At 31.7% G+C, this 15559-nt stretch overlaps 1 protein-coding gene across 2 annotated transcripts in view; it reads right to left on the reverse strand.

The window, feature by feature from the left end:
- LOC149902963 (uncharacterized) overlaps nt 1–15336 on the reverse strand; it is a 79283-nt gene extending 63947 nt beyond the window's left edge. Inside the window, exons 1-2 of one of the 2 annotated variants that reach the window (XM_090109533.1) lie at nt 15189–15336; nt 4076–4424 (exon numbers count right to left, since the gene is read on the reverse strand). In XM_090109533.1, coding sequence (XP_089965659.1) covers nt 4076–4179 — 104 coding nt within the window. In that variant the 5' untranslated portion in view covers nt 4180–4424; nt 15189–15336. Of the gene's footprint in view, nt 1–4075; nt 4425–15037 lie in introns of both variants that reach the window. The other variant, XM_090109532.1, reaches the window with a different exon arrangement.
- Nucleotides 15337–15559: the final 223 nt, after the last annotated feature.

Raw genomic sequence — 15559 nt, forward strand, 5'->3', positions numbered from 1 at the left:
AACTAAAATTAATAAAAGTAAGTCATGTATCATAAAAAATTACTATCGTTTAAAAGTTCCCGCAGTCCTTACGTTCCAAATAAAGACGCCCACGCTTTGACGAAGTAAAAGTCGCTTTCCAAACGCAATTGTATACCGTGACAAGTCAACAAAGACACTGCATGCATACGCTTAGCTAACAGGTAACATTTAGCTAAGAAAAATCATAGAGAAAGTAATATAATAGAGCAGAGTGCATTTGACTTCTAGGCTTTTGTGAATAAAAGATAATGCATACGTTGAAGCAACGATTTTGCAATTGTTTCGTTAACCCCGCGACTAAAAAGTATAAATACTACAGTGCGTAGAACAGACTATTTATAAAAAGCTATTATTAACGTCACTGTATCTATATAAGCATATATTATAAGCTAACATTAACCGTAAATGAAATATACACAACAAAATTAACAATAATAAAAACCATTCATTATTCACCCATGAAATTGAAATAGTTTTGTATAAACAAAAACAAGCAATGAAAGTTGTCAACTTTCTTTAGTGTGAAGATGGCTTTACTAATTTTTTCTTACGTAATCGTAAAGCATACTGTTATAAAACAGTAGGTGGCGATCTGACTATCATTTGATAAGTGTCAAGGCGTCGTGGGAACATATTTGAAAACATTATTCGATACTAATTTTTGGAATTGCTTTAGTATTATATTGTCTTATAATTAACGAGAACAAATTATTCTCATTACCATTTTAATTCAAATTATATTGAACCTTATGTAAGCATTTGTTACTACATGATTACATACAACTCGGACAGGATGCTAAAAACTTTCATAGTAGACAAATCTTGACACAAACTAATTAGCTTAACTACACATGTTTCATAATATTTAAGTACATATTTATGTAGCTTCTCTGTAATCATTTCTTTTTGTAAGGATATTTTTTTCTTATAAATTCGGGTTATGTGATTAGAAGTTATGTGATTAGTGTGAAGGTTTCTGAATCCTGCGCTATCAGACTTTCTCATTTTAGTACAAAACGTCATACAGCATCTTCTTACAAGGTTAAAAGTCTTTTTGAAATACGATAGATCAAAACTGCATGAAGAAATAAATTTAAAAAAATAAGGACAAAAGCTACTTGACTAGGAATGACCTAATGTATTACAAATCGAAATTCTCCGTAGAATGAGTGCAATCCACGCTGGCTAAGCGTGGTGATGAATGATATTGATACATTTTTATAACATGCTGGTTTTATCATAATTGATATGAAAATCTTGGCCAAATAGAGCAATCATAAATAATAACAATTTTCTTCCCAATACCTATTCACATAATATTTTTGAACTAAAGCTCTACCTATTCTTCTCTTCTCAACTTAGTCTTCTACTTTTGATTGCAATTTCATTCGCCTTTCCACTACTTTTAATTATACTTTCAGGTTACTTAAAACTGATGACCTAGTGTGATTATTTAAATACTAACAGATTCATTTTTCTATTTCCTTCTAGCCCCATCTTGAACGAGACTCCAACAGTCAACAACTTTTGTTTGAATTTAACCAGCACCACTACTATAAATTTCTTGTGTTCTATAATATTTCGATGACTGAACCAACTAAACGATCACTTAAGCTCCTCCATGCAACAAGATACTTCCAATTCATCTCACAATCTGTGAAAATTAATCCAGCTATTAGTATTGAGAGTCACCGTTCACAATCGACTCGTTAAGGCAAAGAGCTTAACGGAATTTGAGTGTCCAAGCATTATTTGCATTATGTTCTGTTTGATTCGATAATTTAACAGTCCACACCTTGCTGGGTCAATATTGACCGAATTGTCTGGACAGATTGCTACAAGTCATGCAGTTAGTAGATGAGATTTTCATAATTATTTCCTCGATAACTTTATAATTTATTCATTCATTTATATCAAAATAATTTATGCATTACATATAAAAAATACATACAAAAAATAAAGCTTCCTCTTAACAATCAGTTCATTACATTAGCTCTACATTCGTCGAACACGTGGTAACAGCTGACGTATGAATTACATTGTTTAATGTCAATGCCTTCCATCCACGCTATCTACACAGCTATCTATTAATCATCTATTAAACATATTTTGACCACACACAATCCTATTTAGATTTTGTTTAGTAAATCATTGGATTTTTAGTCTTATATTATAATGCTTGAAGTTTAGTGTTTTTAAAACCTCTATTGTATCTAGTTCTAAGGACTCTAATTATTAAATCTAATGAAAATTAAATAAAACTATAACACTAAAACATGAGATTATTACCAGCATTACAATACCATAATAAGGCGTATTACATCAGATAGCATTATATTCGGCAATTCATTACCAACAAAAACATTCCGCTCATGATTAATACGTATTTAATAACGCCCACATGGCGATCTTAGAAAAAAAATGTCTACCTTTCAATACGTCTAGACATCTGTGGTAATCTCAGTAGTAATATGAACCCTGGTACATTTAAACAATGAGTACTACCCACATACATACACACACATTTTCGCGTCTTGCCGCTCGCTTATGCAAATAAAAAGGTATCTTAACCGCGGGTGTTTTTCAATGTTTTTTTATTTGGTACTGATGGATGTACCGAATTGAAATGTGATTTACACTTAATGTTTCGCTCTGGCCATGTTGAACCTCCAATGGTGGATTATCCGTTATGCTTATATAGTTTTAAAAATGCAATGTAGAGCATTTTGTTAAACAGAAGGTATTTGTTAAACTTGCTAGACTAAAGTACCTATAGAAAAATTATCATAATTTCGTGCCATAATACAATTTACTATCGCAAATAATTATTAAAAGTTGTAGAATTTTTTACTTCCAAATTTACCTTTTGAAAAGTTAACCTATATTAAAATATTTTGATCAGTCGAATGAATACATGTATAATCTTTATGATTATAATTTACATCAGCATAATATATTGATACAATTAACATTTTTCCTATTTTGGCCTATAATAATAATCTGGGTGGGCAGAAGCGATTTTTCATATCATATTACATGTCCAAAAGTACAATCTTAATTTACGATAGCTCATTCTGTTAAGCTTTTGTTTGTGGCTCTATGAATAATAAATGTTTATTGTTATTATTGGCGCCATAAATTATTTCATTTTATCACGCTAAACTAGAACAACTTTTTCTTTTTTACATATATTCTCGTAGTACCTATTTTGTCAGATTTTTTTAAGTGAAACTTCTTTAGGCGCGTTGAGAGTAAAATTTCAAGGTTGCGTCGTGGTAATACAGTCACATCATGGAGTAAGGTGACGATTTTGGTATCTTTGAATTCAAAGTAAATTTCGGTTATTAGTAAAAAAAAATGTACACATCACACAACCAAATTCGCGTTAACAAAAATCTTACTCAAACTAAACGAGTTCAAGTTAACCTTAAAAACAACACATGAACCCTTCAAAGCTTTGAAATACCACCCAGTACAGCAGGATAATGAAACGTCTCGAATCGGAAACCAACCATGAAGACGGTTCACATTTTATGTCCTCATTGAGCTGAGGTCGGTAAGCCTCTAGAGTCTAGACCCACAATGTCATTGCTGGGGACTTGACACTTAAACTCGAAAGCAACTGTACATCGCTAGTGATTCAACTTCGTGCATTCAAATAGAAATTACTTTGTAATAAACCTATTTGTCGCTATGGTATTCAATTTATTTGTTGTTAATTTTTTTTCAGTTTGAAGATTCTGTTGTACTCTATAATACACTTTAATTTGGCAAATTATCTTTAATATACATTATCAGCAACGCACTACATAAATATACAAACCACACATTACTCCTAATATTTGTACATATTTTCTAGACGTTCGCGTTCGAATGTTTACTTTTTAAACGTTCATATATTCTTTGAACTACATTAACAAATAAAACTATCACCAATCCCTTTTCTGATCAACAATGTATATCACTTCTTACGTTTATGGGCAGCGCATTTCGATTAACATCAGGCAATGAGTTAGCTCATTCACCTTGCGCTAAAAAACAAAAAGGTACTCACGTGTATACAGTTAGTAGCATCCAGCACTGGAGTCGCGCGCTGGGAAGCCACGTTACGTAGCGACCAGACAGCGCGCAGTCGATACCAAATACAATACAAAGCATACCACTCCGAGGTGGCACTAGCGTAATGGTAACTATCCCTAGCTATTGACTAGCACTGCTTCCTCGATCCCCTTCCCTACTTATCCAGGCAGCGGCTGTCGTTCGCCGAACTAACGTACACGCACTCCGATACTCTCTTTTCACCACACCCCAGCATCTTTATTCTATCCAACTGTATTAATGCGAGAAATTACATTTAATATCTTGTCACCCTGCTGTCCGTTATCACTGTTCCCATGTTGCACCTGAAACAAAAAACACCGAGTCAATACGCGTCGATTTAAATTACACTCAATGGAAACTTAACAAACCCGTCTAAGTGAGAATTTTAAGGGCAAAGTCATAAATAAATCACACCTTTGCGCAAACCCAGACCCTATTGTTTAAACGCTACCATACAAACAAAAACTTTTATTTTTCTCGCAAGCCTAACAGAAAAAAGCGAACGGTCGAGAATTGTGTAATATCACAACAGAAAAGTCATTAAACAATGCCTCTGCCAGGAATTGAGGTGTTTATTATATCAGTCCACGTTCCGAGTCATTCTGCAAAAAGTAGAAAGTCAGGTAAAGTCGGTGGATGCTTTTTTGCATTACCGGGAACTTATTATGCGGGATTTATGTCACTTTTTGTAGCGTCCGAGCTAATTATTGTTATCTGCTTTTTGCTTGACCAAAGCGTTTTCTATGGGCAATAATGGCTCACTAATTCTCATGACACCTTCGGAGTCGAAGCGTCAATCGGTTTAGACGTTTGAATGCTATTGTGTCGGCGCACAAAGCCACCCGCAACTCCTACCGAGCTAAACGTTTTATTATTCGCATTGTCAGTGTCTCATTCAGCGCGCAGCTTCCACGCTGAAACACAACAACGCCTAACACCAATTAACGACTCAATTCTCTCAATAAGATTACCATATCGCTGACTCGGCCGATCTACCCTAATGGCACGAGGGTTCGCAAATTAAATTCCTCGATGCGTATCGGCCTGCGGTCGGGCAAAAAAATAACAATAAAATATCGAATTTAGAACGGCAATCTGGACGCGGTGCTTATTATTTTAGCCAACAAAGTAGAAAACCATTTACAATAAATCATTTTGAATGCTTTCTCGGTTCCCATGCGAGCGGGCGACGCAAAGGGTGATTTCTGTCTGAGCATACATAAATAAAGGTAAAGGTTCTGTGCAGATCTCAGGTACATTTGTAAGTACACGGAGATAACGTCGCTGGAAGCCTGCGACGATACACGCGAACATAAAATACATTGACAAGCGATAAACGAGAACTCTATTGATTTGTACTCGATTTTATTTCGGTCAAAATAAACGTCGAAAGCAAATAGTCTATGGTATGCCTAATTGCTAATTTATGTATGAAGGCTAACGGCCAAACGTCATTCGACTTTCTTGTTTATTTTGTTTAGATTAGACAAATGAAATATTAAAGTACACGTTGAGAAAAGTTTACATAATTTGGCAATAACATGTCAAAGTTTATTTCGTTATAAATAACATGTGTGTTTAAACAACATGAAAATAAATTCTGAATATGAACTAAAACTTATACGAAAGTTAATAAAATCCACATTTAAAAAACAATATACATATATGTAAATTTAAATCACCAACTACAACTTAATCGAATTCCAACGTACAAAACAACTAGTCGCTTCTAGATGTTTCTATAGAATTATTTGCAGAAGCGGAGACCACACGGGGGACCGTAGAATGTGGAGTGTTTGACGAACGATTAGGCGCGTAGCGGTCTACGAGTCGCTGTATAATTGTTTTCGAATGCCCACTTGCTTGGATTTTACTGCATATGCCAATTGAAAGCAAGCTCTTGTTTTACTTTCTTTTAGCTTGCAATGTGATTTGAAAATCGGAATTGTTATTTTTGCATACATTGAGCTATAATTATTATTCAACTAACTGTTAGTAAGTTATTGATGAAGTTGGAATAGTATTAGCTCCTCGTAACCGATTAAAATAAATAAGTGAAACACGCATTTTAAATCTCTTACGGAACTCTACTTTTCTATTACAACGAAGTAATATAATGTTTAATATTTTATATTTAATTTTTTACTTGTTTCTTGCAAACCATGACTTATTATAGTATTTTACCGCCAAACTTCCTTGATTATAAAAATATTCAGTCTTCATACTTTAGAGAGCAAAATCGCTATCGAAGGTAGCGCAATAAGTTTTACATCTATGACGTAATGTTGAAACTTACATAATTTCTACACTACAGTATTTGTCGCAATGCGGTCGCTTATCCTACATTAATATGATAGTTTAAAATTTACTAAATCAATAAATTATTAAATATTAATAACACATAATGATATAGATATTATAAGAGAGAGACAGTTTAAATAACTCAAAATTATAAATCAAACCATACTGAAAATATAATATTATAGACTAACTAGCTGTTCGCCCCGGCTAGCTTCTGGGTTGTTGTTATTTTTTGTAGCGAAAGAGGAAAGAAAGCAATAATTTAAATCGATTTATTCATTCTTCTTTATAATTTGTGTAACTAGCACGAACTTCATATACTCGTATGTAATTTAGATAAAACTCTTAGGATTTTCCTTTAAATAAAAAACGAACAATGAAGAAGCATGTAAATGTAAATAATGCTCACTACAAAGCCTTCACGTTATAGTTCCGTAGGATAATTAAGTTGTCTGTTTCCTGGTAATATCCTGTACACGTCTACTCGTAATAGGCTTTGATACTAGGTTTTACCTAGATACAAGTTATTCACCAACATACCTATGGAATGCCTTGGACTATGCACATAGCAACAGTAGGTTACACCTATATAGTTTCTACTCGAGTAATTAGCCGTAACTGATACTACTACTAATAGAACGTAGATTTTAATTAATTGTTTGGTTGTCTGTTTGATTTCTATTCAACTTATAAATCAAATACATGGTATACACAGCCTCACATGCCCTTTGAATATGTATTAGCCGAATCTCCATTAACATTGTCAGGAGATTTTTTTAACTCAAAAATTACTGTAAATCCTGAATGACATAGGCTATACTTTATTTGTGCTTAACTACAGTTTCAGGATAAGTATTAATTACACATTATCTTTAAACGCTCCAAAAACCAAATAAATTCATTTGCGTGTACATAATAAAACAACATAATTAATTGCAAGCTTGCAACCTTACACATTTACAAGGCTCCCGCATAACATAATTCATGGACGAACAAGACTAAGCTGAGTCAATCGGATCGCGACAATATAATCTGCCTAGCCAAGTGATGTGATAATAGGATTAGATCTATAGAATATATCAAATTATATGTAAATATAGTTATTGAGATAGAATTGAGGTCATGATGTTCATAAATTATACATGTGTGTATTTCCGGTGTGTGTTTATTATTTTGAATTTTTAGTATTGGTTTTTATGATTTTCGTAATGTTATATTATTATTCATAGAATTAAAATAAATAATGTATACTTATATATTTCACATTTTGTATAGCGTGACCGTTAAAATAATAAAGTTTGCTTTTCAGTTTTAATTTGATATGCAAATTGGTTGTCTAAATTTCAATTTCATTTCAGAATTAAAAATATGCCACAATTTTCAATTACCATAAACATTTTATCTACAAAATTATACTCATCCCTTTTAATCGACTCAACTAAAAGGCCTAATAGAAAATGTACCGTATCAATGAAGAAGCTTTTTAAAAAGCACATCAATAACCTTTATAAATGGCCGTTAAAAATGCCATTTTGCCCTACATTTATAACTCATAATGGAGCAATTACTACCCCACTATTAAGATAAGGATAGTCAGCAAACCCGATACTCAACTACCTTATTTCTATTAAAATAAACGACATGTCTGGAACACCCATACAAAGTATCATGATTATTAATGACATAATTTGATGCGCGTTTATACGACTGAACAAGTTCAATTGTCAGTAATAAAGAGTATTTTTTTTAATATAGGTATATGTTATTTCAATTAATATGCAGAGATTTATAAAATTTTCAAATGAATGAAAATTTAAATACTTCTTGATATCATTTTAACAAAAGTAAACTGTGAAAACTAAGTAAATTCAAAATTACAGTCTATGTACAATATGTCTAATATATAAGCAAAGACGTTATGTTTGTTATATTTGCCCGCAATAAAATAAAAAAGGTTTTTCACTTACATTTATAAATTCACTGATTAAAACGATCAGAAAAAATACTCTCATCATACTGAAACTCCAAAATGCCTTCCAAACTACTCTACTAAAACATAGCTATATAAACTACCATTATGTTCATCAAATTGTTTCCAATAAAAATAATGCAATATTTATTCAGTACTTCAACGTTAAACGTGTGTTAAAATAGCGTGCGAAACTTTTAACTACTTGACCTAGAGCCATTAATCAAAGAGAATTCCTAAGCGCATGAATTCGTTTGAAAACTACTATAATTTCAATTACGATCACGAAGGTCATGTTGACTTTATAGGCGTAAATTACTGATTTATTAGCTTATTTTTATAATAACTTTTCAGCTGCACTAAAGCTTTAATAACAGAACTATATTATATGATATAAGATTAGGTATTCAAAGAAAAATATAGAAGCTTGACCGCTTTCTTGTTTAAGTGGTTAGGGCAATAGCCTTTCAAATGTGTCGTGGGTCGTTAAGTATCAAAAAATAGCAAAATACATGAAGCTTAACATTTGCCAAAAAATAGACTATCAGTGAAAGACGAGTGAAGGAAGTCCCCCCGCCACTTGGTGGTCTACCATATCAAAAGACTTGGAGAGAGCCCAATTGAATAAACAGACAACCCAGGATAGACCATCCTAGCGCATGAGAACGAGGAGAGCTGACCGCAAATAAAGGGATACGGCAAAGGAAGAAGAAGAAGACTATCAGTAAAAGACATGAAATAGCCACAAAAACATTTAATGAGAAGTCTAAAATTTAAATAGGTATTTAACCCCCCTTGCAAAATACCAATTTAATACTATTTAATGATAAATATTATTGAGCTATACGTGAAGTAGTTATAATCATAAAAGTACAGGAGGTATAAAGTTAGAAATCTAACTGCAACATTAGACTGTAATGTCTCACATGTTGTAGTGAAGAGAGAAATTAATATGTGAAAACCACAGATGTAAAGAGACTAGATAGTTTATCAAAGCTTGTGCTGTAAAACAAATTGAACGCACAACTTATACATGAGTAAATAAAGTAAAAGTTTTTCTGCCACAATTAATACATAAATGAATAAAATAAAATCCAAGTTTTACAAGCTCTATATAGAGTGAAGGGTTAGGCCTAGTTTGAGTATTATCTTTAGGACAAATAAATCTACGTACCTAGGTGATATTGAACATTAAAATAAACCCTAATTAGTGATACATTACAATAAATATTTTAAATAACACATTATTAAATCGATATAAACCTCGATTCAAGTAGCATATTATATTAAAGAATGAAATGAAAGTAAGGCTCATCTAGTATAACATATCTCTGTGGAAAAAACCAATCGTCTATAGTGCGACACAAAAGAGATGAAAATAAATGAGGGCGCCACCGTCGCTCATATAGCAACACTGATACTGCGACGCAAGCGATCTTGATACTATAGAATAAAAATGCAAAAATCTATATAATATAATCTAAAATAAATACCGCGATTTAAACCGTTATAATTGTTTCATTGTAGCAATAGCATTGTAGCAAATTTAAGACAAAAATACATTAGTATTTTAATTGACCTACCTAGGTAAAATTTTACTTAAATGTATTTGGAATTAGTTATTTTATAAAAATCGGTCAAGTGTTTAGACTGCAGAGGCACACATAGAATCAAACATACAAACAAACAAGCATACATGCAGCTCAAACACATTACCCTCTTTCTGGGTCCGTCGGGTAGAAAAAAACAAGGCGATTTGAAAACTACATATTTTTATTTTTTTTTTGTAGATAAATTTTGTACATTAATATAATTCATCAAAATCGAAATATTCTACTCCTTCAAAGGACTGATCATCACTCTGTTTCGAAGTACTGGCAAGAGGGTACGGGGCATCTTCAGTATCATCATTTGGTTCTTCAGCACTATAACAGCTATCTGAGTCATCTTCACTGCTCTCATCACCTCACACAAATTTGCCTTCATTTCTACTCCCTTCCTCTACTATCCTGCGTACTGTGCTTTCAGAAACCCCTATAACAAACGAATTAAGATGAATAAAATCAAATAGTACATTTAACATATTTTTATAGTAGCTTAAAACTAAAACTTCCTTTATTTTATTAATTTTTTTTTTTAATGTAGGAGGCCAGCGTCCCTGCGCTACTTTAGTAAGTAGTTAGTAAGCTAAATCTAAAATATTATTTTTTTTCTTATGGTTTGATTGATTAATAGATAGATAGCTGTATGAAAACAGTTATCACTATACTATGTAGTAAAATCTAAACTAAGTACTTTATTTGAGGCTGGTTGGATTGGATATACTTAACTTCTTGACTCAAATTGTGCTGGTCGCACTATAAAAACTAGTTTTTGTTTACATACAAATAACCTCAAATTAAATTGCGAAAACGTAATAATCGCCATACATACATACATTAAACACTCGTCACTAATGGAATATTCTATTTTACGTAGTACTGAGCAAAAATAAATGGAATCTCACCGGTATATTCTGCTGTACGTTTGTAAACGTTTTCCAAATCAGTCAATAAATTTCCAACTTGAAATTCGGACAAACACCGAATAAAACCTTTATACACGACATCACGGACACCGCTACGTTTAACCTTTTTCATGATGTCTCCTTTTTTATTTAAATTTCTTGTTCTAAATAACACTTTTATCTCAATAATTCTCCACTTTACGAAAAAAGCAACAAATTTTTATTCAACTTGACAGCTACATTGCCAATTCAGGGTTGCCAGGTAATGAAAAACGAATTAGTTCCAAAATAATTAATTTCATCTCTTTTATGTCGTACTATACCAACAGTCAAGAGCGTTTTATTGAAATTGCATATACTTATGACCTGACGATGTCGACAACTAGCTGCAAAATTGTCTAACTGCAACACAATATGATTTAAAACAACACAATATGTGTATTGTTTATAGAAGGCTAAAAATAGGTAATAATTTTAGGCTTAGGCTTGTCTTTTTTTGTATATAGCTGAATTAAAAAGATACGTAATAAGTATAGTTAGAACTAGCTAAAGAAGTAAGATTTAAAAAGATAAGGATATTATTTTTGGTTGTGAAAAAAGTGTCTCCATATGTAAATTTCGGATAAAAATATTTCATTGTTAAAAAAAAACGTTTTCACAATGAACTCTTTCAAGCAAAAATGGTATGAACATTATCAGATTGCAAAAATATTTTACATATTTTGACTATTTTTTCTTAGTACCATTAATTAACAACTATGTTAACAAAGTGTTCACGATGAAAAGGATTAATGAAAAACGGAAACTTCCATGTGATGTAATATAAATAATAATAATGTGTCATAACAAACCACATCATAATTTTAACCGCTAGTTCAATACCGGGATGATTGTAATGAACCGCATAATCTTCGGAGAGTAATTTCAAGAATTTTCAGTGCAATAAAAACAGTAAAAAGTCGATGATAATAATCGAATAGCAGATTTTTGCTAAGTCACGACTCATTAATTTACAACTTATTAGAAAAAATAGACCAAATATGAAACGTAAATCGCTCCGTAGGTAATTCTATAAAGTCCATTTATATAAGCACATACGCTCGATGTTGTCCGCAACGAATAAAAGATAAAACAGTTATAGTGACATATACGAGTGGGAATGTTTATTTTATGGCCAGGTACAAACTTTTAAAGTTTCAAACATTGTTTGAAAGAATACGTAACGGAGTCGGCGACGCGGCGACTGTCCCGAAGTTATTTGAGTCAATAACACCATTCCATGGAATATATGGGGGTGTTATTTTAAATTCCATTTTAGAGTAGCGAACCTGAATTTATTGATGCTAATAATTTTTCCCATTCGGATATATTATGGCTCGGAATTGGAGTCGAATGTGATATTGGCATTTTTGCTGACGTTTCGTGTTTACAAAACTTGTTTTGAAGGAACTGTAATGGATTTATTTACTTGTGGATAAATATTTTGACCATCCCTTGTAATAAGGAATAACGGCACGAGGTGTCAACAGAGCTTTGTAGAGCGACTGTGCGTATTTACACCCATGATTTTTAACTCCTTTGGTTCTTATTTTTACAATCTATTAAAATTTATATTTTACCTAATATAAAAGTACTAACAGACATACATAAAGTGTTAAATTTACAATAAAACTTTTCATTAAATAAATATTGATGATGATGATTTGTAATAACTCTTCAGCGAGCTGCTTAACCAAATGCTAAATTAAATCTTCTGCGTAACGTAGAGCCTTATTATCATCTCCATAGCCGCTAAACGAAGAATATAATTAATGTAGAAGGAAGTTCTTAGGTAGAAACTAATAACATTATTAACATATGTATAAATAAATATACATATAATTTGCTGCATAGTATTTATTTATTTATTTATTTATTAATACTTTATTGCTCTTAGAATCATTACAATAATACTTAATCTAAGGATACATTACAACAATTGGCGGTCTTATCGCTATGCAGCGATTTCTTCCAGACAACCGGACGTACGGAGAGAAATTAAATTAGAGGAAAGGTGAAGGAGTATATAATCTTTCAATAACTCAAACCGGCTCTATTATTACAACTTTTATATCCATTGCAATACGAATATAGAAAAGTTGGCAAGCTCTTCGTAGCTCAGTCCGAGTCCCTAACATAATCTAATTTCCGATAATGTCTTCGACTCTTAAGATTTATACTGTATTTATTAAAAGGGAACAATCTACAATCCTCTTTCGGAACAGTTTTTCATAATCCATATAACTTCATAACTAATAAGAAATAAAATGGGATTTTCATGTAAGAAATTCTTGTAGGGCTGAATTATAATGTAATGAAGAAAAGATCTTTTGAAAGATCTTTTTCAGGGTCAACATTGCATGAAATACTGAACTCGCATAGAATATTCCTAAGTTTCCTTTTCTTTCGCACAAAATAAACTAAACATACATAAAATATACATGGCTATCGTTTGAAACCTTACACGACTATAATATTTTGTATTATTTATGGTCCACGACCACGGCTTTTTAAAACTTAAAATAGGGTTATCATTATCACCCTATTTTGTACCAATAGCAAGGACATTAGCCTCGCTTCAGTGTCATATTGCTTCGAGTCGTGTTTTATTAAAGTTATATAAAAATTTAACTCTACACTTATTTATTGGCTAATAATTTTATGTTGCGGCCAAGATCGATTAATTAGAAAAAAAATAGTTCTTATAATATTTACACTCGGCTGATTCTAAATATTTATAATGCAATTACTTTTTTTCATTACTTATATTCAGAAACAATTTTTGAATTGAGATTTCCGAAAGCTCTACTTTGGGCTAAGTTACATCATTGTGTTTTCATATTAATTAAATATTATAGTTATGCTTATCGTAATACGTAGGTGTTCCGAAAATACTTTCAGAGGGATTTATGAGAATACATTTAAATGTACAAAGATGGGAGGATAATTTTAATTTAGTTTTCTTTCCAATATTTTAAATCGCATGATGTGTGAAATTTTATACTGCAAAATGAATAAAAGAAAGTTGTGTTACTAAGTTCCACTACTTACTTATAACACAAGAACGGCTGATTTCGTTTGTATCTACAATTTGTTTTCGCTTGGATAAGGAAAATAACGTAAAACAATTGTAAAACTTTCTAAAACAAAATTATATCCGGGCGGAACCGGGGCGAGCATCTAGTCTCACAGTGATAATTCCATTTTAATTACTAATTTAATTTAATTCTTAGCGAGGACTTTAGCAACTTACAACTTTTTTTAACTAAATTAGATAGGTAAGAAAATACGTAAGTATTTTCTTTAGGTATGTGCGAATAAAATTCATTTATATTTTGATTTTGAAGAGATATTTTCGATTATTCATATTTTTATCGCTTTCTTTCTTATTTCATTAAAACAGCTGGCGTAGCATTAAATATGTTATGATAACTTTATTTGTTATTACGAGTTTGAATTTACAAAATGAAAAGTTACCTAATGTTCTATTTACATCAGAATTTTCATATTTTTGTTTCCCATATGTATAAGTTAAATAGGTTTTACAGTTCTGAGCGTTCTTAAATTATTAATCCATCACACAAAATCATTTTTTATTATAAAATTATGATTATATCTACATTAACAGGTCCTATTTTGAGTTTTTGATTCATTTGAAATTGAATAAATATATTTAAATGAAAAATTGCTTATGTAGTTTCGAGATAGAGTTATTACAGGTTAATAAAATATTGTTCGATATTATTCTACAAAAAGCCTGTCAGCTTTTTCAAGCGATGCCAATAACGCATAGTCTGTTAAGAAATTAATCAAGAACGCCTACCGCTCACCGCATGAATATTTTCCTACGTTACCCGTTAATATTATGATAGAATTTGTCATAAGAAAATTAATCGAATACTGATCGATATTATTCAACCACTTAGAATGCAGACATTAAAAAACTTAATTATAAAATTCCTTAATATTAATTTAGAATATAAGTAGAATATAAGACACAGATAGCAAAATAGATTAAAAATGCTTTAAAATAAAATGTTAAATGTCATAAATATAATAAATTATTAATTAAAAAAAATCAATGCAAACCAATAACCAACCAAAAAATTCCGGAGCAAAAAAAATCCAAAAAGTAAATGAGCACAAAATAAATACACTTCACATGAACATGTTCGCACACCGCACATAAACGAAATAAAAATGTTTTAAAGCTATATGCAAAACGCACTTATACACCAGCACTCAATTTACCAAAATTCGCCAACGCCAAATTTTTGTGTCCCCTAAAAAAAGTTCAAATGTCAAAATCGAATTCGTTTTTTAAAATTCGCGCCGCGATTTCGCGCGTTCCCGAACACGAGCGGGAAATTTCGGCTAGGTTGGGGAAGATGTGCGCATAGCTGTGGCTTAGATGAGACTGTGGCGTGGTATGTACCGCCGTCGTACTGTACGGCAGCAGTCGACTTTCGCCCCGACCGGTCGCCCGATGCCTCTAACAACCAGTGACGCATCCAGGAACAAACTTAACTCCATTTTTACATATTTCTTGTTATTGGCACATTTAACCACAAAAGTTTACAGATTTATATATTGTAGAGCATTCACATTTGTGTTTTAATTTT

This window comes from Colias eurytheme, chromosome 14, assembly GCF_061535395.1.
Source record: "Colias eurytheme isolate Ceu_HAF_F1 chromosome 14, ilColEury1 Martin Lab GWU primary, whole genome shotgun sequence".
Taxonomy (NCBI): Eukaryota; Metazoa; Arthropoda; class Insecta; order Lepidoptera; family Pieridae; genus Colias; species Colias eurytheme.